At 37.4% G+C, this 26,675-nt stretch overlaps 1 protein-coding gene across 1 annotated transcript in view; it reads right to left on the reverse strand.

Annotated features, from left to right (window-relative positions):
- Positions 1-24,635, reverse strand: part of SOS1 (SOS Ras/Rac guanine nucleotide exchange factor 1) — a 186,146-nt gene extending 161,511 nt beyond the window's left edge. Inside the window, 1 exon segment of the mRNA XM_020976979.1 lies at positions 24,466-24,635. Coding sequence (XP_020832638.1) covers positions 24,466-24,552 — 87 coding nt within the window. The 5' untranslated portion in view covers positions 24,553-24,635.
- Between the last annotated feature and the right edge of the window lie 2,040 nt (positions 24,636-26,675).

Consider the following 26,675-nt stretch of genomic DNA (forward strand, 5'->3'; position numbering starts at 1 on the left):
AAACCAGTAAGAGACAGAAAGATAAGTATCATTTAAAGTAAAAATAAAATGCATTAAATCCTAAAGCTAAATTATCCACATTTGCACAGGAGTTTTATAAATATGCCTGAAAAGCAATTTTCCACAGAAATAAAGACCTAGAGATAAATGCCAAGACACATAACATTCACAAGATATTTAACATTCAAAAAAAAAACTTCCATAAAAATATAGATGATGATTAGCTATTTTACAGACAAAATGGAGATGCTGTGAGTATATAACAATACAGTGGATTTGGAACTGGGTGAACAATCAGATCAAAAAATTAGTCATTAATATGTCAATGTAAAATTGAAGGGAAGTCTCTAGTGGAATGTCCAGGTTTCTGTTCTTTGTTCAAAATTTTTATCGATGCTTCAGATGAAGGCATAGGTGACTTATTTGTCAAATATGTAGCTGAACTAAAGCTGGGATGGGGTAGGGGGGATAAATAAAAAAACACTTTGTATAACGAGTCAGAATCCAAAAACAAAACAAACAAAAAAAACCCTTAGGCATATTAGAATGATGGGCCAAATCAAGTAAGATAAAGGTGTATCAGGAATAAATGTAAAGTTCTTCACTTAGGCTTTTTAAAAAATAGTTTTTAAAGTATAGGATAGACAAAGCATAGCTAGATAATTGTTTCTGTGGAAAAAAAAGGTCCAACTAGCTAAACAAATTATGGTATATGAATGTAATGAAATACTATGATGCTTTAAGAAATGATGAAAGAGACACTTTCAGAGAGACCTAGGAAGGCTTGTATGGCCTGTGCAGAGTGAAGTGAACAGAACCAGGAGAATAATAACATTGTAAAGATAAACAACTTCGAAAAAACTTATGAAGTTAAGTTACTTACTATGAAAAAAAAAGAGCCATGACTATAAAGAAAGGCAAAAGCAATTCCTGCCCTCAAAGAGATCACTTTCTGCTGGGGAAACAACATATACAATAACTAGGCATATATATTACATACATACACAAACACATATGCACACAAAGCAGATGCAGGGTAAAATGAGGTTGAACTAGATGGTCTCAAAGGTCCTTTCCAGCTCTAAATTCTATTATACCATGTGACCTACTGTAACTATACCATAAACTTGAATAAATTTATGGCTTTTTGTATTAGTACTAAAGAAAATATTCTCTGGAGGGGAAGAACCTATCACCAGAGCAATATCTTCTCTCACAACTTGTATTTGCTCAGTATTGTTTTGCTTCAGTACTAAAGCACTGAAGTTTTGGACATTTAATTTCTGAAAATATTTTAAGAAACTACACAACAATTCATAATTAAGATCTATTCTAATATCACCAAATACTCCTTAGTTTTAAAGAAGCTGAGTACAGTGTTTCTACAATTCAAGGCCTTTGCTTCTCTTTACCTCATGATCTTTTCATTGTTCTTAACTGTTCACATCCTGGACACATAAAGTGTAATTTCAAATCAGTCAGTCTTATTAAGAGGCTATGGGGGAAAAAATTTCAGAGAGGAAAAAAGTTGGAAACAAATGGATAAAACTTTGGAAGATCTCTAACTATCAACCATGTACTTTTATTTCTTGTCCTTAATTATAACAATAATCAGAGTTGTCTGCCAATACGCAAAAGATGAAAAATACCTCTACAAAATTTCATAAAGCAATTGCTTGGAAAGACAAAATTACGGTCAATGATACTTGTGGGTTGGTCTATGGTTTGATTTACTCCAAACTAGCACAACAATCTGTACTGCTACTGGCCTTAAAACAATCTGTACTGCTACTGGCCTTAAAACAAGCACACACACACACACACACACACACACACACAGAGACACACACACACAAAAGCATTCTCAAATTTTGCTTTAAAAGATGAAACCAGGGCAGGTAAGTGGTGCAGTGGAAAGAGCACCAGCCCTGGACTCAGGAGGACCTGAGTTCAAGTGTGGTCTCATATACTTACCAGCTGTGTGACCATGGGCAAGTCACTTAACCCTAACTGCCTAAAAAAAAAACAAACTAAAAGATGAAACCACCCCCAAATATATTCTATGTTCCAAAGATTCTAATAATTAAAGCAGCTTAAATTATACCTACTATTACAAATGTGTCACAATCTCTGTTATAAAGAATAGACTTTGAACTTGCCAAATAGACAACTGTAACATTACCCAATATACTTTCACAGGCAACATTAGATCTTTCCAAGAAAATCTCCAAGTATCTCTTTCTCCAAGATTCACAGAAATAATATTAAGACACTGAAAAAAAAATCACCATCACAACAACCTGAGTTCCTTACAATAACAGAAATATAGAGAAAAATTCACATACTAAAAAGAACATATTCATTTTGAGCTATATTCTAATAGAAATGCTACTTAGATAGAAAACTTTCCTCTTCCACCAGTTCATGTTGAAATCCTAAAATGAACCTCTCAATTCCATCTGAAATTCCCCTCTAAAATACGCCTAAAAGACAGCTAGCGTCACTCATACTCTGCCTGATCACTTACAACATACCTGAAATCTATTTTTAGTATTGTATGCTAAAGTTTCTTAACTTCAAATTCTTAATCTATGAAATGCAGATGGGGGAAGGGAACTGTTTGTCTTCTTTCTCAGGAGAAAGGGGTTAGACAAATTCAATAATACATCAGTAATCTGTGATTTCATTAATGTTGATATTTCCTCCACTAAGATAGTTTGCATCTCTTCTATAATTAGTTTTCAAGAATTTCTGGAGCCAAAAAATTCATCCCCCTCTAGCCAATCAAGTGATGAGCCTAATTTAATTAGTCCTGCCCTTAGATAACATTCCATTAACAAAACTTTTAAGAAATCAAAGTCATGAAACAAGGAAGTATCAGAATAGCACTATATGAGGAAAATTCTCTCAGTCTTTAAAACTCCAATTCTACCCTAGGCTTACTCATTGAAAATGAAGACAAAAAAATTAAATCCATAAGTATAATAGCTCATTCCTCTCTCAGATAGTCCAACTATGAATTTTTAACATAATTGATAAATGAGATCTTGATCCTCTTAATAAAGACATAGTTAAGCTAATGGAATTAAAAGTATAAAATACAAATATGATATAGAGATTTTTAGTGCTGGAAATGGCCCTAGTGATAACAATCCAACCTATTCATTTTTATACCTGAGGAAACCAGTGCTGAGAGTTTAATGACTTCCACAAGACACGCTGCTAGTTGGTAGCAGAACCAAAACTAGATATATTAGGCAGCAAGGAGAGTTTTAACCTCAGATCATTTTAAAGTTACTTTGGATATACAAACCTGTTCCAGGAGTAGCTTTCTAAAGTCAGGAATTGATTTCCCTCCCCCTTACCCCCAGTACTTAACACAGTGCCTTGTATGTAGTAGGTAGCTAATAAATGTTTGTTTGATTAGACAAACCATTTTAATCAATTAAAGCATAGGTGGATCTCATAATCCTCTTGTATATGTGAAGGACTGATCACATACTGCTTCCTCACTACTTAGCCATCCTGAGGCTCATAACACTAACTGGTGGCTATCGAGAACTGTCTTACCTAAAGTCTTGCCTACTACCTACCAGGATTCTTGCCTTTTTAGGGAAATCATGCACATGCTCCAGCATCTCTTCTATTCCTCCCCCACACCTTTGACCTTTTCCTATTTTTCCCTGTTCTTTGCAACTCAGGTAACTCCATCCTCAGATTACATGTATACACATCCTTTTTAACCATCTTCCTCCTTCCTCTCTTCTCTTCCAACTCTTCTCCAGTTATACTAGGAAAATCTCTCACCCTCTTTCATCTGTGAGAGTAAACCCTCCTCTAAAATGCCTCCCCATCAAACAGCTTTATAATTAAGTCTACTGATATGCCCCAATGAAAGCAAAGAAAGGCATCAGCTCTGTCCAATGGGTCTTCTACAATTTGATGCCACCCTATCTTTTCAGGCTTATCTCTTATTACTTATGTCTTTCCAATCCATGCTCCACTTCAAATCGAGACCCTCAAAATGACCTGTGCTCTCTCACTCCCATGCCTTTGTTCACAGTGTTCACTATCTTTGGAATGTGTTCCTTCCTTCTCCTCCTCCCATGCCTGATAGCCCATCACTTGATTGTCCTAATTAGTAACAAATTTCCCCTCAGATCTCACAGAGTTTATTTTGCGATTTTTTTTAACACACCTAACTTTACTTAAAGGGATTTGTAATTTCAACAATGCAGGTATTCTCTCTGAGGATAAAGATTACAACCCATCCATGCCTGCCCAATCTATGCAACTCTTGACGTTTTCCCATGAATTTACCATTGAAGGCCAGGAACCTGCTGAGGACCTTCTTTCAGGTCTCCTAAAATTACAAAGATACCAATAGAACACAAAGGCCACTCTCTCCTGCTCTCACCAGATGATCAGCCCACCATACTTTTCAATGCTACAATTCTTTTAATGTTATCCTTTACTCCGCTTCTTTTTAACCCTTTGTTTGGTAACATGTTATTACCTACCCACTAACACCAAACTCTACATTGCCCTTGGGATGATTATCACCTTTGGTATTAATATTAATTATTTTATTAATAATTGATATTAAGAATCAGAGAGCTATTGAACCCTAAGGTTGTCTCTGTCAAGACATTTTTCAAGGAATCATGTATAATTTTGACACATGCAAAGGATACTTTTAAAGCAATAGTTTGCGCTATGTCATCAAATGCCTGTTTTTGTAATCCAATAATAAACTCAAAGGAATACTGTGTTCACTACAGGTTTAGGTCCATTTTGTTTCATAGATTTTTTTGAGTTGAAAGAGATCCGAGGTAATTTTGTCTAACCTCCTTATTTTACACACAAAGCCAGAGGTTAAGTAATATCCCTAAGGTCACACAGGTAAACACAGGTAGAATACTCAACAGGTAAAAAATAGCATAGTCAAGACATAAGCAGGGGTCCAAACCTAGCACTCTTTTGTACTGTCCCAGGCTTCTCCTCTAAACCTGCTTTTCTTCCATACTAACATTGAAGGCAAATTTTCAAAGAAATCTATTGCATATTCAGTTTTATTACTTCTCTATTTGTCAGCACTAGTGATTAATCTGCCAGTGAAATCCTATTCTGATGCCTCATCTTGCCATTCTGGGAACCCTGGATCTTAAAGGCACAAGTTGGGCAGATTCCTACATGAAGCTGAAAATGCATTCAGTATCACACACAATGGACTGGATTTGTCATCAGAGAACCAAAGTCTAGCTAAGTTCTGGGAGAAATATAACCTGAAGATTAAAGACTTTAGATAGATATGCTTTAGCACAGTATCTAATGAATATCATCTACTATGGCATGGAAGGATTGCAAGCTATGTTACAATGCTAGTTGATTGAGTGAAAAATGTTCTTATGGATTAAGTATAAATCAAATTAGTAAAATATTAACACATTGTTTTCACAATATATTCCACTGTACATGTATAGTACTTCTGCTATTTTCCCATAGAAACAGCGGACTTACAAAGGATTTTGTCACAAAATCCTTCAGTAGGTTGTGAACTTTCTATATTCAAAAATACAATAATATAAAGTGACTCAGTTCTTTCGAAATGAGGATAAAACTTAACAGGTATCAGATTGGTCTTCCTTCCAGACATGTGAATTGTCATATATTTACTCCAAGAACTGTAAAAGTGGGTCAGATCCTATGGGGGAAAAAGATACCACCTGGTATAACACACTTTAAGAATTGTATAAACTTTATTCAGGATAATGGAGTAACATTTAAATGAGGACTTCCAATATCTTAATGTATAGAGGGATAATAAAGCAGAGGAATAAGGCTTAAGATTATTCTTGACCCATATTTATTGTCCTGGAATTGTGGATAAACCCAAATTTTTAATGCTGAACAAACAGTGAAATATATCAAACAGCAAAGCATTTGTTAAGTGCTTACTGTATGCCAAACACTGTGCCAGGTTAGCAAAATAAACATATAAACAGTTTAGCTATTATTTCCCAGGTCACAAATATCTTAACGCTAAAATACAAAGATGAAATGAATTAACATGTATTTCTACAAACAAATAAATAAAAAGTCAGGATATATAAATTCCATGTAAAAGTTAGCAGTTTTAAGTTTTCAAAGCAACAATAAAATTAAGTCCTTTAAAAAAATGAAGGTCTCAATTGGGGGTGGGGTGGGGAAGGAGGAAGAGAGAGAATTTGGACTCAAAGTTTTAAAAACAAATGTTAAGAAATGTTTTTAAGTGTAAGTGGGGAAAAATAAAAATAAAATACCAAAAATTTTAAAAAATGAAGGAACAATAGTCTTAGGGCCAAAAACAAAAACAAAAAATACCACTTTATTATTTTAGCAAGTATTTATTAGCCATCTAATATGTAAAGAATACAGAGGAATACAATGCTCAGCCACTAACCTCAAGGAGTCTATCACATAGATGGGGGAATGACATATCTATTACATGTCATAAGGCAATAAATAAGTGCCGATTTAAGGAAAAACAATAGGTGTTATAGGACCTCAGAGGTAGGAGTGAATACTTTCAGCTAGGGTTTTAAGACTGGAAAGGACATGATTAAAGTGGTATTTTAGGAAGGTTTATATAATGGTAAAGTGCAGGATACACTTGAAGCAATGGAGGATTGGAATAGGAAGACCACTCACAAGGGTATAAAGTGACTATGGCTTTAATTAAATCGGTGGCAGGGAGTACGGTAAAGAGAAGGATAGAGAGATACAAGAGATTTCCAAGGAACAGCAGCAATAAATGCTACAGTCATCACATTGGCAAAGTTGACAAGAGAGAGAGAGACAGAGACAGACAGACAGACAGACAGACAGATGCTAAATGTTGGAGGGACTGGGAAAAGGCACATTGGTCCAGCCTATTAGGAAAGCTATTTGGAACTAAGTTCCAAAAGTTACTGCATACACTTTGAGATAGCAATACCACTACTAGGTCTGTTACCCAAAAGAGATCAAAAAGAGAAAAAGTCCTATATATACAAAAATATTTATAGCACCTCTTTTTCAAGGAAATGGAAACTAATGGTCTGTTCATCAACTGCAGAATGGCTGAACAAATCATGGTACATAAATTCATTCATTCATTCATTCATTCATTTATATATTTTAGGCAATTGGGGTTAAGTGACTTGCCCAGGGTCACACAGCTAGTATGGTACATAAATTTAATGGAATACTGTTGTACTATAAGAAATGAAGCGAGTTTCACAGAAACCTTGGAAGACATGCATGAACTAATATGCAGTGAAATGAGTAGAAACAGGAAAACAATTTAAACTATGACAACACTGTAAAAACAATTTTGAAAGACTCAAATCAAATTAAATTCTAAAGGGGCATAACCCCAAAAAGTTATAATCAGAACAACTTAGGAGGAGAGAAGTAGGGGTCTGTGGCACTAGGACAGGGGTTGGCCAGGAGCGCAACCCAATGGTGACACCAGCTGTGGGCTGTGGAGGTGGCACCAGTGGCAGCAGCAGCAGCTATACCAAGAGGGTAAAGGGATTAAATGCCTGGTCAGAAAGAAAGTACAAGGGACCCCTGTGCTGGCACTGAGCATAGGACCAAGCACCCTTTGAGATCTCCATTGCCCATCACCCAATTCTAGGTTGCAGTTCAGGGCAGAAAGAAGTGCTTAGATAGTAAGGAAGTAGGGGCCCTAGTTCCAGGTCCCAATTCCAGGGTGGCGAGAAGAACTTATAGTCAAAAGACAGCAGGGCCCCTACCTGGGTAGAAGTTGCAGTTCCAGGAAGGAGAGGAGTTGTAGCTGAGAGAGAATAATGGCCCTACCTAGGTAAGGTAGAAAACAGGAGGAAAGTGACCTCATGTCTCTCAAGATCACACCACCTTGGAAGCACTGAAAATCTACAGCTTCCAGAACTAGCTGAGAAAACAGCAGAGTGAAAAGCCTGAAGCTTGGGAAAACAACCCCTTCCCTCCCCCCAGAGGTAAGCAGAACCCAATTCTAACATCAAAGTCCAAATTCAAGAAATAGACTGGAAAAATGAGCAAACAACAACCATAAAAAGGAACCTGACCACAAAAAGCTACTACAGTGACCTGGAAAATCAAGATACAAACTCAGAAGAAGACAATGAGATGGAAAATATTTACAAGCAAAGCCTCAAAGAAAAATGCAGATAGGACACAAACCCAACAAGAATTCCTAAAAGAGCTAAAGAAAGATTTTTTTTAAAAAAAGAACAAAAAAGGATTTTAAAAATCAAATAAGCATGCTAGAGAAAAAATAGGGAAAAGAAATAAGAATGATGTAAGAAGATTATAAAAAGAAAATTAATAGCTTGGTAAAAGAGGCATAAAAATACTGAGCAAAATAATTCCTTATAAAACAGAATTGGACAAATAGTAAAAGGTACAAAATCTCACTAAAGAAAATAACTCCTCAAAAGTTACAATGTTAGGTGGAAGCTAATGACTCCTTAAGACATTAAGAAACAATAAAACAAAGTCAAAAGAATGAAAAAATAGAAGAAAATGAGGAATATCTCACTGGAAAAAAAACTGACCCGGAAAACAGATCAGAGAGAGTTACTATTAGAATTATTAAACTACCTGAAAGCCATGATTTAAAAAAAGAACTTAGACATCACATTTCAAGAAATTATAAAGGGAAACTGCCCAGATATCTTAGAACCAAAAGGTAAAATAGAAATGAAATAGACTTAAGAATTCTGATCAATGCAGTGATCAACCATGATTCCAGAGAAGCAATAATGGAGAATGTTATCCTCCAGACAAAGAAGTGACTTACAAATTGATACACAAATTTGTGGACATGGCCAATACGGAAATTTGCTTTGCTTTACTATGCTGATTTGTTGCAAGGCTTTTGCTTTTTTTTATTCTTTTTTCAATGTGTTTATATGTGGGAGTGGAGGAATAGAGAAAAAATAAATTCTTGATAATTGAAAAAAAGCAGCAATTAAGAAATGAAAATGTGAGAAAACAAATAGCTTACTAACTAGGACATAGCATTGTTTCATTTTCTTAACATGCCAAATGACAAGAGTTTTAAACTTTAATTTACATATGACTAAACATTTCAAAATCAAATTTATAGATCTCTTACGTTACATAATCATCAAGATCTCTTGAAGCTGTAATAGAAGCTATTTCCTACAAACTCTTCTTTACATTGTTCTAAATACAGTATTATATTTACTGTAACACATAACTACAATGACTAATAAACATATACTCTTATAAAGAAGGAAAGAACAAGATACATTTCCTATTCCACTCATAAGCCAGGGAATCCTATACTAGATGCTACAAAATAATTCATTAAATGTTTAAACCCAAACTCAAAAATCCTGCCAGTTTTAATCATTTTCAAAAATATTTCAGTATCTATTTAAATACACAAATATTTGTACACTTAAGTCAACAAGCATTTATTAAGTGCCCACTATGCCAAAAGTACTGTGCTAAATGCTAGGGATTTAAGGAAGGGCAAAAAAGAATCCCTGCTTTCAAGAAGTTCAAAGACTAACAGGGAAAGACTACGTGCAAAACAAACAACAATGTACTAATAAGTTATATACAGGATTAATTGTAACTATCTCAGAGGAAAGACACTAAGGTGAAGGAAAACTTGAAGGAGTCTTTAGTTGAGACTTGACAAAAGCCAGAAGGAAAACTTGAGGGAGAGTGAAAGTTCCATGCATGAGGGGACAGCCAGTCAAAATGCAGAGTCAAGGGGTAGAGTGTCATATCTAAAGAACAACAAGGAGATACAATGTCACTGAATTGCAGAGCACATGGAGGGAAATAAGCTATGAAATCCCTGAAAAAGTAGGAAGGGACCAGGTTATGAATGGTTGTAAAGGACAAATGGGATTTTACATTTGATCCTGGAGGTAATAGGGAGCCACTGAAGTTTACTGAATAGTGAGGTGAAATGGTCAGACCTGAATTTTAAAAAGATCAATTTGACAGTTGAGTGGAAGATAGAAAGAGGTAGAGGAGAGACTTAAGGAAGGGAGACCAACCAGAAGGCTATGGTCATAATGCAGGAGTGAAGTGATGAGGGCTTTCACTAGTGAAGTGGTAGTGTCAGAGAGAAGGCAGGTGTATATGAAAGATATTATAAAGGTAAAATCCAACAGACTTGGCAACTGATTGGATATGGGAGGTAAGAGAATGATGATGATGATGATAGCCGACATTTGTGTAGCATCTACAGTGCCAGGCACTGTACTAAGTGCTTTACAAATCTTATTTCATTTGACCTTCACAACAATTCTGGGAGGTAGGTGCTATTATTATCCCCATTTTACAACTGAAGACACCAAAACAAACAGAAGTTATCCAAGTTCACAGAGCTAGTAAGTGTCTGTCACTACTAACCATATTCTAAAGCTTTCCAACTTGGTAGAAACTTATGGAAGTTTATGCCTTAGACTTTCAGGATCCAGAGTTACCCTCAACTAATATTTGGCCATTGCAGTAGGACTTTTGTAGAGACATAGAAACCTTTTAAATGCCTCTCTCAAATAAAGAGATATATCTAGAAATTATCAATCCCAGGCCCAAACAAAATCTTGCCCTCAAACCAACTTTCTAATTGGAAACAACTTCCAGCAAGTAAGGTGCTAATGCTTTCCAACCAGAAATGAACACCATCCGTAGCACTTAGCAGAGTGCCTGACACACAGTAGGTACTTAATAAATGTTTACTGACTGACTGACTACAGACAATTTATACCTGCTGGATCATCATCCTGCACACTCATATGCAAAGGTATAAACCAGGGATCACTTCTAGGTTCTTTTCTCCTTATATTGCCTCTTTTGGTAATTTCTTCAGCTCTTAAGGCTACAATTATCATCTCTATGCAGGTGACTCTCAAGATCTATATAGTGTGTTCCAAAAGTCTTAGTGCAACTAATAAGGTTGAGAAACTAAAAAAGCCTGGGAAAGGGGGTAGTGGAGATGGTAGATAAATTATCATAATACCTACTAAAAGCACTACATAATCAATGAAGGGAAAGATGACAAGGGAACATCAAGATGCAGGTAAATTTTTTTAAAAGCCTTCCAGAGATGGATGTCTGGCCAAAATAAATAAATAAATAAAACAGTGTTAAGTGTTTGGACTTCCTTAAAACATCTAATTTTACTTGAATATACTAAAAATAATAACTACCTTCATTAGGAAGAAAATGTATTAGATTCTCAGAAAAGATGTAAAAGCAGCTTTTATTAGGAAGCTATTTCCAAATATTAGAAAAATGAAGAGCTATAAGACTAACAAGCTAAAACCACTCAGGGTCTCCGATTGTTCATCTATAAAATAAGGGAATTGGATTAGATTTCTGAAGTCCCTACCAATTCTTCAACGTTACCCAAGTCTCTATGGAGAGATTGTCTATCCATGGTTTCTCAATTTACTTTCTTAGTAAAAAAAAATTATCTTAAATACTAATACTTTTACATGCAACAAGTACAACTTGGGCAACCAAACGATGGCAGTAATAATATCTATAAGCTAATATTTACATAGCTGAAGGACTGCAAAGTTATTTACACACACACACGCACATGATTCTCACAACAATCTTGTGAAGGTACTTTTATTTCCTAGATGTTTAACCCATTACAAAAATGTGAACTGATGATTTGCACACAGAGTAAGGTTGTTATAGGACCCAATTTTTAGAAATTTCTCTTGTAAACATTAAATGTAGCTAGGTGACACAGTGGCCAGCTGGGCCTAATGTCAGCAGTATTTAAGTTTAAATCTGGCCCTTGCCACACAATATTGCGACTCTGGGCAAGTCACTTAACCTTTTTTGCCTCAGTTTTCATCTGTAAAATGGGGATGATAGTACCTACCTTGCAGGTACTGTTGTGGTACAGCTTAGCTGGAAACAATGGATAAAACAATGACGATAGCTAACATTTACATATCATCTGCTAGGTGCCAGGCAGGCACTGTACTGAGTGCTTTACAAATAGTATTTCATTTGACCATCACAACAATTCTGGGAGGTAGGTGCTATTATCCCCATTTTACAGCTGAGGACACAAAGGCAAACACAACTGACTTACTGAACCAAGTTCACACAGCTAGGAAATGTCTGTCACTACTGACTACATTCTAAACCCTTCCAACTTGGTAAAAATCCATGGGAATATTAGGATAAAATGAGATAAAGGGCTATATGAATGCTAGCAATTATTATTATTATTATTATTACTAAATGGAAAACATTTTTCTTCTAAGAGCTTTTCCAGCAAATATCAAATTTGAGAATATATTTATAAAATTGATTTCTTTCCCTGGTTGCTTCAGCACTTAGCGCAGTGCCTGGCATAAAGTTGGTTGTTCTCCTTCATTTTCAAAAAGGACCAAAATGACATCACTATTTTAGGGTCAAGGTACAGTATGTCTGACTATGGCTGATCATACCAATTTGAGCTTGGAAAGGTCCACCAAAAGTCGGGCATAAATAGTCCATATAACATTTGGAGTAGAGATGTCTCTAAATTTGCACATCTCAAGTGTCTTTTGAGCTACTGCAATTCTGCTTTGCTCATAGAGCACAGTGCCTTCTTTGATGAGAGCACATCATGCTGGACAGTCCTGTGCCAGTGTCTCCCATGTCTCATGAATGATTCCAAAGTTCTTCAGAGAGACCTTGAGAGTGTCCTTGTATTGCTTCTTCAGACCTCCCTGTGAGTGCTTTACCTTGTGTCAGTTCTGGCACTGGCACAGAGTGGGTGCTTAATAAATGCTTGTTCATTTGACTCCCAACATGCTAATTAGCATGAGTCAGCACTAAAGACCCAAGTTATTAGCTATACGCCCCCCCAAAAAAATTTAAAAAATGAAATATATGCCCAACAGCACATACTTATGTGAACTACTGCTATATCAGATCAGTCAGCGCTATGCTAAGCACTGAGGAAACAAAGAAAGTCTCTCAAGAAGCTTAAGGTCTAGTGAGGGAGATAACATGAAACTATCATTAAATTAGAAAGGCTTAATGAAATTTTAGAAGTCTGATTCAGAAAACCCCTTTGCAAGGATGCCTTATTACTAACTATTCAATCAACCACACAGTACATTACAACATTTGCCTTCCTTGAGGGAAAAAGAATTGATCATTAGCATTTTCTAACCATAAAATCACTATTAATATATACTGATATTTGCCAAATTCAGATAACATGAATGATTTCATCCACCCATCTCAGCTCTTTTCTTTACAAAGGTCAGTTAAATCCAATCAAGTCTGTAACCAGTTTCCCCCACACTCTTATGCAAAAACAGCAGACATAAAGTAAAAAAGACTTAACAACTTTAAGTTTGTATAAAATAACACTCTATTTGAAGACTTCCCCCCCATGATATTTTAGTCCTAAAACATGAAAGGACATATGGCACAGCTTTTTGCACAGTGAATGGCATTGGTGCATAGTGGATAGAAGGCTATCTCAAGAGGACCTGGGTTCAAGTTCCTCCTCTGACACATATTGCTGTGTGACTCTGGGAAAATCACTTAACCTCTCTGTATTCTAGGCCAGAGATATCAAATGGACAATACTCCTGAGAGCCCTGAACCAGACTAAAATGTAATTGGGAAATATTAACAAAATAAACACAAATAGAATAGACTATAGATAATATAACTACACAGTTCTGAGTTAATATGTAACCTGCAGGGATTCATAAATATAGTTAGGTGGCCCCTGTTTCTTTTTAAGCCAGACATCACTTCTCTAAGACTCTTAAGTTGTAGAGAAGGTGCCAATTTGTTTGGGGAGATAGCAGCTGGAGGCCTCATCCCCCTAGCTGCATCATAAAATCATAGAGTTCCTAGATGAGGGAACTCCCTCTGCCACAATGGTTAGAGAGATATCTAGAGCACTGAGAAATTAAATGACTTGGCTAGGATCACACAGCCAGTACATCAGAGATGGAATTTGAACCAAGTGTTCTTGGCTCTGATGCTAGCTAGATCTAGACCCACCACGCCATTCTGCCTGCTGCTCCTAAGTCTCTCTCTTCTCCCTCCAATCCATCCTCCACAAAGCTGCCAGATAAACAGATATGGCCATATCACAGCTCAAAAACCTTCACTAGCTTCCACTGCCACTAGATATGATATTTTGGGACCATTAATAACCAGACTGACCTCTGTCTAGAATTATTTCACTGTACCTCTCCCCCTTCAAGAACTTATTTCCAGCCAGATTGGACCACAAGATGTTTGCAAAACCTGACATTTCTTTTGCCCTTCCTTGCATTTACTCAGGCCATTCTCTATGCCGAGAAAGTACTCCCTCCTGGCCTCTTGGAATCTTTATCTTCCTGCAAGGGTTAATTAGTTCAAGTGCCACCTCCTCCAAGAAGCCCTCCTTGATCTTCCTAGTATTGGTGCTTCCTCCTTCAAATTACCTTGTACTATACTTGTGTATTGCTACATCTCCCCATCTCCAGTAAAACTCAAACTTCTCAAGGGCAGAGACTATTTTTGGTTTTGTCTTTATATGCTTGGCACCTACATAGTGCCTTACACATAATGGGTATTTAATAAATAACTGTTGAATTTAACTATATACTTTTGTATCTCCTGTGCTAACACAGTGCTGGCATCCAAAAAATAAACTGTTAAAAGGTGGTATCAAAATAATTGTTGATTGCTTAGGGGAATAACATAAAGAAATGAACAATCAAGGACTAAGTGCTTAGTAAACACTGCATTTGTCTTAGACACCCCAATTTTATGGAATTGTTAAAATTCTAAAGTGAAATTGTCCTCAACGCAAAAATCCCTTAATAGATTTTTTAAAAATCATTTCATATGCCTGATATATAAGTAATAAAGAAAGAGTGAAACAGGGCAGTAAATTGGTTACACCAGGGATAACAGGACCACCTATTTTATCACTGGCAGTCCAATGTTACACACGCCTTATATCCTACGCCAAGTTTTTTTTTAAAGTATGCTGAATTATACCATATGCAAAGCAAATTTTGTGGTATAGATTTGTAGTTAACTCTTGCACTAAAATCCCAAGATTATAACTGAATAAAGTATCAAAAGAAAATTAGTGCCTTAATTACCAAATTAATTTTTGAAAGATTTCCAACATACTAGTTTTAATAGCATGGAATTATCTAGGATTCAAACTTAAATAAAATATGATCAAGGTATGAAGAGCTAAAAATGTTACATGGTTACATGGAAAAACAGTTTTCCTGAGAATGGAGGAATCAAACATCATCTCCAGACTCTGGGCATTTTCATTGGCTGTCCCCTATGCCTAAGATACTCTCTCTTCTGTCCTCTCTAGCTTCCTTCAAAGCCCAGATAAAATCCTGTCTTCTATGAAAAGCCTTTCCTAATTCCCCTCAATACTAGTAACTTCCCACTTTTAATTACCTCCAACTTCTCTTGTAAATAACTTGTTTGTATATAGTTGTTGTCTCATAGTCTCTCCCATTAGATTGCAAGTTCCTTGAAGGAGACTATCTTTTGCCTTTCTTTGTATCTCCAATGCTTAGTATAGTACCTGGCACATAGTAGATGCTTAATAAACACTTATTGACTGACTATGCCTATAAGAACCAATCATCAATTATTTATCAAAGTAGAGACTATTGGTATCAAAAGTACAGCTACCTACCCTAAGAGAGACTGGTTTCATTTATACCAAACTAATTTGGAAACTGACTTCTAACATTATTTCAAAATATTATTGAAACTCCAGGCAAAAATACATTTCAATTCTGAGAGCAATGACATTTTAAATTTAATCCTAATTATATTTAATATCTCAGGCATTTCAAAATGATTTGCAGGTTTAAAAAAATGACTAAGCATTATAATCCATTTACCAAAAAGCTCAAAATGGATTTTTCAATATGCTCCTCTTATCCATTTCTTGCTCCTGAATCAGCACTTTGTTGACAACATAAACATATTTTCACTCTCATTTTTCAGTTAGGTTAAAAATTATGAAAAAGTCTATTAATTCCAGATTCCTTTTAAAAATATAGAACCATTACAAGACCAGAGAATACAAATTTACTGAATAATAAATTAGGCTACCATAACAAAGACATTAAGATATAAGTTTGGCTATTAGCTATAAAGCACTATATACTGAAATTCTAAGAAGCCATAAATGGGAGTTTGGGGATTATTTGGGATATTTTTTGTGTACAGTGGTGTTTACAAATCAACCAGGAAAAGTTACTTGTGAGTATAACAATAATAAATACTGTTAAAAACAAGCTGAATATTACAAAGCATTTGAATATTAAAACATTACTCCTTAATATATTACTAGTTTATCTTTGATGAGATGATTTTTTCAACTTGCTTTTTTTTATTAATTAGACTTGTCAAATATGAATTTTCCACATACATGAACAGAACAAAATGATTATATATGAAGCCATACAGCTTTTTTTAAAGTACATATTAAATTTAACACTGTAGTTCCAACACTGCTCTGCTTGGTTATAGTCCCTTCTGAAATTCTTTCTGCTCTCTTCTGTTTATTTTTTAAATACTTCAATGACACTCTTTTCTTCCTTTTCTTTTTTCCCCTTTGGCATTACTGCTACTGCTCTAACTGTCCCTCCTTTATAATTTCCAACCCTCAGACTCCAAGCACTCCCTAAAGCATAGTCAAACACAACAAACCCCATAAATTGGCCATGTCTTTTAATGCATATCTCATTCTTCACCTCTCTGCATAAAAAAAAAATCACTTGTTTTCTTTTGGATAGTATTAACTAATATATTTTTTTACTAGTTCTAAAACTGTTTAATCAAGAGAGTAGGAGACATTTTTAAAAAATGAAACTATTATCATGAAGTTAATTGATACAGGAATTCAGAAATGCTATTTGATGAAATGATGCACGAAAAGCACAAAATACATGAAACAAAATGTTTAAAACTCCCAAATAACTAGTCTATATTATAGGTATTAGAGCTGTATCAAATGATAACAACACAGGGTTCCAGACACAAAACCAGGAAGTTCAAATATTTTTTTAAAATTGTGGTTTTACAATACATATGTTCTAGATTAAGCTATTTAGTTGCAAATCCCAAAGGCTTTATAAGAACCCATTCAAAAATGGCTTTTGCCTTGCTATTGCTCATAGAATCTTCTTTTGATGTAAAATGCCCTTGCCTACACCTGGACAGCTAGGTGGCACAGGTGATAGAATGCCAGGCCTGGAGCCAGGAAAACCTGAGTTCAAATCCAGTCTCAGATGCTTACTACCTGTATGACCCTGGACATGTCACTTAACCTCTGTCTGCCTCAATTTCCTCACCTGTAAAACACAGATAATAATGGTGCCTGACTCCCAGGGTTATTTTGAGGATCAAATGTGATAACTGTCAAGTGCTTAGCATAATACCTGGTATAGTGTAAGTACTATATAAGCGTTAGTTGTTGTTGTTGATTATTGCCCTGTAGTGAGAAAATTATTCTACTTCCCTAGAATCTAATAAAGGTGTCCTTTGTACATCCAAGTATTAATGACATTTCAAAAATGGAATAGGTTACATTGTCAACCAATTCTGAAACTTTTAAAAAAAAGTTACCTCTGGATCAAGACCAAGTGAATTAAACCTTAGCCAAAAGAAACTTTCATAGAAAATTACAAGCAAATGATAATAGAACTTTCAAAGCTGCCTAAGTCATATTACTAGTCTACTTTTACAAAGTCAGCAAAAGGTTTATACTGGGCTTGTAAAAGAGCTAATTATAGTATTTGATCATTTAATCTAGTATTTAAAATTTAATTTCAAGTTTAGCAGAATTATCTACTAAGGACTTACCATAAACCAAATTTCAGCTTCTGTTCTGGATTGTTCAGTTTAAAATTTTAATTTTATAAAGTTAAAAAGCATTGGTTCTTCTTCACAAAATTCAAAAGTGAACTAGAGATCAATTTTTTTAGAAGCTAAATATAATGAATCTTTCAAATATTTCAAAACAGGACAAAAATATTATAAATTTAATTATCTTAAAAGTCTCACTGCTACAAATATTCAACAAGAAGCTGAGCAAAGTTTAAAGCTGAATGGTGTGATAATTCATTTTCATACACATTTGGATATATAACAGTGAAAAAGATTTAAGAATATTTGTAATTTAAAAAGTGAAAAGTTAATGGTTAATTTCTAAAGTGGGAAAGGTTTTTTGTCACATTTTCCTAAACAAAAGAAAAAATTTTTTAAACCTACAGACAGTTCTTCTTTATCAACAGGTTTCATTCTCAAGGTTTATAAATCAATTGTTTAGAATTCAGGATGTATTACCCCATAAAAGTGGTGTTATAAATGGAAATTTACTTTCCAAGGTTAGCCTGTAATAAAAACCTATTTAACTCATGATATAAGTAAGATGCCCTCCAGCTCTAAATCTATGACCTTGTGAACTACAATCCTAAGAGTCCACCCTACTTTAAGAGAGGAGGAAGAAAGTCTCATAGCATTTTCTTGGACACAGGGCTACCCTTAGGTATCATCCTTTCTATACCATTCTTCCACTAACTGGTTCAGGTACTCTTCAATTCAGTAACACTGGATTCCTTGCTGTCCCACAAACAAGACACTCGAGTCTCTCACCTTGTGGCATTTTCTCTGGATTGCTCCCTTTACTTATCTCAATCTACTCTTTTTACATGAATTCATTTAAGGCATAGAATACCATCTTCTTCAAGAAGCCTTTCTCAACCCTTCTTAATGCTACTGCCTTCCCTCTCTTATTTCCCATTTATCCTGTTTATAGTTTGTTTGTATATAGTTGTTTGCTTGTTTTCTCCCCCATTAGATTGTGAGCTCCTGAGAGCAGGGACCATCTTTTGCCTCTTTTTGTATCACCAGAGCTTCACACAGTGCCTGGCACATAAATAATGACACTTAATAAATGTTTATTATTGCCTGAATGGTTCCCAAGTCTTCTATTTATCTTAAGTCCCCTACTCAAGCACTCTACTTAGACCCTCTAATCTTCCACTCAACCTTCACAACAGTCCATGCTACAAAATTACTGACCAAATTACTGTGGAAATTCACACATTGTTGCAAGCAAACAGTCAAGTGAAACTTCCCTAAATTGTTCTTCCTTTTCACAATTTCTCTTCCTTTGCTTTTAAATCTTTTCTCCCCTAAAAGCTCCAGATTTTTTCACAACTTTTTCCCAGTCTCCTAACATCACCAATCCCCCTCAGTACCAAAGGTCACATCCTCATTTTTAAAGTTTCCTTGTCCTTGGGAAAGTCAGGGAAAACAGAACGTAAAGATTCCAGAGGAGCTGTGGTAGTAGGAATTTGGTGACTGCCCACACTCTTTAAAACTTTCAAATATTCATACTCCAATTCTCAAAATTAATACAATTACAAAATTTAAATCAATGTAAGAGACAGAGTGTCTTGTTTGTGGAACAACCAGGAGGACAGTCTCACTGGATTAAAGAGTAAGGTGTAGGAAGACATACAAATTCATGTTGTCTTTCACTAATAAAAATACATTTTAAAACTTTCCCAACTGATTTCTGCACCCTAGTTTTCTGATTCCTTTTTCCTCTTTTGTAACTGTAATACTTGTTATGCCACTCCCTAATTAAGGCATTACCTTTGGTGATAATAGAAAATTAATAACAAGGTCTGTCACAATGTGACACTGTGTCTCAATCTATCAGACATACATATAGAAAGACATTACTTCTGTAAAAATTTATAAAGTGTTAAATACCTATGCAAAAACTCTTAATACTAATGCTTTCTCAAACATGGTTGAGAATTTAATTGCTACACAGAATACTGATCCACTTAAAAAAACCCTTATTATAAATGGAAGAATCAACCTCCCAGTCACCCAAGATGGAAATTCATCCTTCATTCATCTGCCAAGGTGATTTTTTCCAAGGCAGAGGTTTGACCATGTTACCCTCCTGCTTCCAATGAGCTGCAGAGGATTTAGGATCAAACATAAATTCTTCTGTACGGCATTTAAAGCTTTTCACAACCTTGCCCTTTCCTGCCTTTCCAGTCTTATACTGTGTTCTCCTCCATGAACTCTATGATCCAACCATACTGACCTACTTGCTGTTCCTCACCCATGGCATCACCTCCTTGTACCTTTGCATTGGCTGTCCCCCATTCCTGGGATACTCTGCCCCTTTGCCTCCACTTCATAGTTTTCCTGGCTTCTTCTGGCTAAATCTCACCTTCAAGAACCCTTTCTTATTCTGCCCAAGCTTCCAGTGTCTGCCTCTCTCAGATTACCTTTTAGCTACTTTGTATATAGATTATGTTTACCTAGTTATTTACAGGTCTCTCCAGCTATAATGTACACTCCTTAAGGAGAGAGACTGTTTTTTGCTTTTTTTTTTATCTCCAATCCTTAGCAATGTCTCACACATAGTAAGCACTTATAAATGATGGTGACTAACCTATAATTTCAGAAAAAAATAGCTTCAATTACTTTTAAAAGCACCAATTTTTTTAATGAGTTATAAAGGACTTTCACTTTACAGCAATGACACTTAGAATTTTAAAAGCATCATCAATTCCAAAATTTATTACTTTTGCCTAAAAAGGGTTGAGGTTTATTTTTTTAACCCCTAAAGCAACCTTTTCTCTATTCTATGTCTACCACCTTACAAATAGGCTGACTAGTTTCTGGATGTAGGTTGACCACATTATTGAAAAATATGTATTTTGGTATATATTCTAAATGGATATGCAACATTAATAGTAAAAGTCATAGTATTTTTTAAAAAATTAGAAAAGAAGATGGAATATCTCTCACATTTATGGGTAGGCTGCTAAGTGGAGCAGTGGATAGAGTGCCAGGCCTGGAGTTAGGAAACCCTGAATTCAAACCCGGGGTCAGACATTTACCAGCTATGTGACCTCGAGCAAGTCACTTAACCTCTGTCTGCCTATAAAATGAGGATATTAATAGCACCTACCTCACAGGGTTATTGTGAGGATTAAATGAGATAGTATTTATAAAGCACCTAACATATAGTAGGCTCTATATAAATGTTAGCTAAACAATTACTATTAGGAGATGTATTCTTAACCCAACAAGAGAAAACAGCAATTACAAAAGATAAAATAGATAACTTTGATTGCATGAAACTGAAAAGCTTCTATTAAAACAAAATTAATGCACTTAGGATAAGAAAGAAAGTGGCTGGGGGGGGAGGATGGCATCAAATTTCTCTGATAAAGCTTAGGCATCCAAGATACACACACACACACACACACACACACACACACACACACACACACACACACACGACTAATAGCAATTCCCAATAGATAAATGGTCAAAGTACGGGAACAAATAGTTCTTAAAACAAGAATTGCAAAGTATTTACAACCACATGAAATAATACTCCAAATCACTAATAATGAGAGAAATGAAAATCAAAACAACCCTGAGGTTTCACTTCATACCATGCAAATTGCCACACACACACACACACACACACACACACACACAAATAATAAAAAATGATAACAGTCAGTGTTGGAGAAGTTGTGGAATGATAATAATTCTAATACATTGTCCGTACTACTGTAAACTAGTACAATCATTTTGGAATTATGTAAACAAAGTGATTTTATTACTAGGCTTATACCTGAAGGAAGTCATTGATAATAATAAAATCCCCAGATATACCATTCCTTCATGAAGGTAGGAATTACAAAAATGTTACATATTATATATGTTTTTGGACTTTTATCAGTTGTACTGATTCTTCTGTTCTCTTAAAAAAAAATACTATTTGTGGGGCAGCTAGGTGGCGCAGTGGATAGAGCACTGGCCCTGGAGTCAGGAAGACCTGAATTCAAATCTGACCTCAGACACATAACACTTACTAGCTGTGTGACTTGGGGCAAGTCACTTAACTCCAATTGTATCACCTAAATAAATAAACAAATGAAAGATTAAATTTTTTTGTAAAAATACTATTATGAGATGGCTCTCTTAGAGGAGGAGCAAGAGAGATACTTGGAATAACTATAATGATGTAAGAAACAGAAGACATCATCTTATTTTTCTTTTAAATGTGAGGTTAGGTAGACCATTCCCCTAACAAACTGAAGATCTGTGCTAGATGGTGGATTTTTAAAATTAACAACATGGAATTAGAGTTACTAAAAGCAGCACAAAAGCAACATTTAAAAGACATTCTCTAAATTCTCCTCCCCTGAGGTAGTATCAATTTCAAGATAATACAGTTTATTTTTAAAATAACATCTGAACTAGCCAAGTAAATAGGTCACAAATTGTGATTTACTTGATCTCTTCTCTCATATACAAGTATAATACAGTAACACCTCATTTATTCAATATCAGGAAATAGAAGTTAATTTTCCAAGATAAATGAAACATCCCATTTGAAGGCCAAATCTTTCTCAGAGTTATAATATACTTCCTTGCCTCCTTAAATCGAGTCTATTGAAGAATGGTGGCTTGAATGCTTTTTAGTTAGTGGGGACCTTAAAAGAGATCATCCCCAACAAGCCACTTGATAGTAAGACCTAAAGTGTAGAAGCAGGAGAGGGGAGGAGGACCCTTATCCCTGCTCTGGCACTATAGTCATGGGGACGCACTCTACTCTCCCCAAGGTAAGATACTAAACATAATTGAACCTTTTCTCGGTGACTCAGTATCATCATTACTTTAATGATGGGTCGATGTGGTAATACAGTAATGCCCTTCGGGTTTGTTGAGGTGTGTAAGGCTATTTGCTCCTAATGGCTGCAGACAGCTAAGCCAGAGTTTTGTTTACTTTTTATAGTTTTTCTCCCTTCTTCCTCACTGTCAAGCTATCAACTCCCTCTTTGTGGCTGCATGGATGCCTTAGTGACACAAGTTACTTCCATACTTAAATGCAGAATCATGCATGAAATAAGAGTAAAGGGAGAACTAAGTGAGGATCTAATGCACTATTCTAATTGAAAAGTTTACCAGCTTTGTGACATCTTTTTGGTTGCTCAGAAAATTTTGCTTGCTTCCTGGGTTCTATATACTTTAAGCTGCTAGGAAATTGACTTCCACATAATTAAAGTGCTTCTGCAATTTGTTTTTCCATCTGCTTCTAAAATGTAGACCTTAGAAAAAATGATTCACTGAAGTCTGAACTTAATAACATCGTATGAAAAAAAAAACAAGTGAAAGTTTCAGACACAAAATACAAGGAAAAAAAAGGTAGGGAGTGAAAACCTTTCTATAGCTTTCAAGACATATTAAGAAGATATATTGGATACAAGGTTATAAGCATGCAAAGAGTAACTGTACTCTAAATTCAATTCTCTAGTGTAGAGTACCAAAAAAGTAAAATATATCTTAAGAATAACAAATCACTAACTGCAGAGTTACTTTGTTAAGTTTCAGTGTTGAACAACATGATAACAAGGATTTTAAAACATGTTTTTTTAAAAGTTGTTAATAAAAGACAGGAAAAGAGAAAGTGACTTCTAAATGTAATATGACAGAATAGGAAAGAATAACTTAAATTACTTTTTTCAAAAATCTCACACACACATACAATCATTAAAGGATTCCAATTTCAGATGACTTAATGCCCTTTTAGCACACAACGTTGCTTTTAAAAGTTTCAGATACAGATCACAAAGAGCTATACAAAGGTTGAAAATTCTCATTATCAAACCAAAAATCTTAGCCTTCCAATACAAGTAATAACTAATAAATTAAATAGTACCATTCTCACATAGCCTTATTAAAAGGAGGGTGGGGGCAATTCTGTATGATGGTAAGCAGGTTACTAAAAACAAGCCCAAGAGTTCTAGCTAACTGAAGGCAAGCAACATAATTACTTAGGGCAAACAAGATGGTCAAAAGGCAAACCAACAAGCATTTCTTAAGAGCCTACTTGGTGCCACACTTCGCTGGGTACTGGGGGTACAAAGAAAGGCAAAATCAGTCCCTACCCTCAGGGAGCTTGCAATTGAATGTGGGAAGTTTTCGAGAGTCCTCACCTAGGCGCCCTGGACAAGACACCGTCCTTAGTTCAGAGTATACAAAGGGGAGAAGTACGTAAGCTCCTTGAGGACAGAGCTGTCTTTCACTTTGTCTCCTCAGTGCTTAGTTCAGTGCTTACTGAAGCGGACGGAGAGAATGAAAAGCTAGCCGTGGATAGTTTTTAGAAACTCTTCTGAATACCTATATATACTAAGAAGAAGAAGGAAAGGGGAAGGGGGGTTAGGCACCAAGCTTTCCGCGGGTGGCCGCTACAAAAGCCCTCCCGCAGCCGCCGTGCGGTCAGTGCCCGCACCAGCACCGCCCCGAGAACCCGGGAAAGGCTTCCCCGGGATGCCCGACCCCCCTCCCGCCCCTCCCCCGGCGCGCGGGCCCCCACCTCACCTTTTTCAGGGCCGTCACCAGCAGCCCCCTCCACTTGGGCGCGTTCTCCTCGCTGAAGAACTCGTACTGCAGCTGCAGCGCCTGCATGGTGCCCCGGGGGCTCCTCCGGGGGGCGGCGGCGGCCGAGCGGGGCGCCAGGGGGCGGGGAGGACAAGGACAAGGAAGAGGAGGAGGAGGAGGCCGTGCTCTCACACCCGGCCCCGGCGGAGGGCAAGGCGAGCTGGGGCCCGGCGCGGCCACTTACACAGGACCAGGGACCAAGCCGAGCCCGGACCAGGAGGCGGCGGCGGTGGCGGCATCCCGCACCGCCTCCCCCGGGCCGGGGCCGGGGCCGGCGCTTTGCCCCCCCACCCCCGCTGCCGCTGCCGCTGCGGGGCCTGCCTCCGCGCGGAGCCGCCCCCAGGATCCCCTTCGGCGTCTGCCCGGGGCCCGGCCCGCCCGGCCCGGCCCGGCCTGGCCCTGCAGCGGAGCCCCGGGGAGGAGGGGCGGGCAGCTAGCGACGTCTCCGGCGCCCCTTCCCTCCGCTACGGCGGCTAGGCGCCCCGAGGGGTCCCGGGAGAGCAGGGCCCCCGGGAGACGTGGAGAGCAGAGCAGGAGAGGAAGGATGGGAACAGCCCGATCTTGTTGTTCTATAGGAGCCCGGCCTCCCTGAGGTGCTGCCGCCGCCGCCGCCGCCGGTGTAAAGCTCAAGCTTCCTACTTCAGAGTGGAACCTGCCTCGCTACTGAGCATGCTCAGCAGCGGGGACAGCGGCTCGCTGCCTCTAGCCCGGGAGGCTGCCACCTCCCCCCCTCCCCCGCCCCCCCAACTCCTCCGGCTCCAGGTTTTCTCTTCAACCGCGAAGGGCCTGATGGGGGGGGGATTCTAGAAGTGGGGAGATTGGCTGCGCTCTGAGTTCAGCCGTGGTACAGGAGAGGAGGGGGAAGGAGCGACTGGGGGGCGGTGGCACACGGCGAGAAGGAGGGGCGGCTGAGGGACACTGGCCGAGTTAGGAGAAAGCACTCTCCGAGTTGAGAGATAGGATCACGTGAAAGAACCTGCCTCACCTTTGGAGGTCTGGGGCTCTTTTTGTTTCAGAAGCCCCGGGTGGGAGGGAGTCGCAGATTTGGTTATAGCAGGGGGAGGTGTCGGGTGAGTGCCTAGCTTAGGGTAGGCACTATACAACCAACCTACAAAGAAGACGGGCCCCTAAGATCTCCCGGGTGGGATAGCGCATATGTGCGTGTGTGACGCGCCCTTTCTTCTCCTCTGAGGATGCCGACAAGTGCAGTCCCATTTGTCATTTTCGGACACAGGGCCATACGGGAGAAGTCGGAAGGGACCTTTGAGGTCATCTATTCCAACCTGAACACCATTTGCCCGTTCACTCCGAGATTCCCTTCTATTTACACTGTGTGCATCTTGCGTGTACATAATCATTTGCATCTTGTCTCCTCCATTAAGACTGTGAACTCCTTGAAAGCAGAGCCGGCACTGTGCCGCCTTTTCTTTGTATCTCCAGCTCTTAGCACGGAGCCTGGCACATTGTAGGAGCTTCATAAATGACTGGGTTGACAACTTATAGACCTAGAAAAGGGTGATATGTTTATAATGGTTACACACTTCATTGTAAGAAGAACAGAGACCCAAAATAACAACAAAACAAAGCAAAAACCTAGAGAAAAGAGAGATAAGCTAGTAGATGGATTGAGCTTCTTAACTGGTGAATATGCTCCAGCAGGTGATACTTAGAGTAATGTGGCTCCTTGGTTTCAGAAACAAAAGTAGTGAAATCTGGAAAGAAACGAGACCCCTCAGGTAAGGGAATAGGGGGACAAAAAAAAAGTCAATAAGCCGTCCGTGGTTCTCTTTTATTTGCATAGTCAAAAAACATCAGCAACCACTGAAAGAAAATTCTGATGAGAGTACCAAGTAAAACGGTATGGTCAAAATCTACAGCTAGCTATTACAAAGTACTTTTAAAATATCTCATTTGATTCTCACAACAATCTAGGGATATAGGTTCTGTTATTATCCCGTTTACAGATGAATTAACTGAGGTTAAAATGCTTTGCCCAGAATCACACAGCTAGTGTCTAAGGTTGCATTTGAACTCAGGTTTCTTAAACCCAGAACGGGTGCTCTATCCACCGCACCAGAGTGAATGATAACGTGTGTGTGTGTACACACACATCACTTCAAGGTTTGCAAAGCGCTGAACACGTCTCATTT

This window comes from Phascolarctos cinereus, unplaced genomic scaffold (assembly GCF_003287225.1).
Source record: "Phascolarctos cinereus isolate Bilbo 61053 unplaced genomic scaffold, phaCin_HiC Scaffold_2;HRSCAF=192, whole genome shotgun sequence".
Classification (NCBI taxonomy): domain Eukaryota; kingdom Metazoa; phylum Chordata; class Mammalia; order Diprotodontia; family Phascolarctidae; genus Phascolarctos; species Phascolarctos cinereus.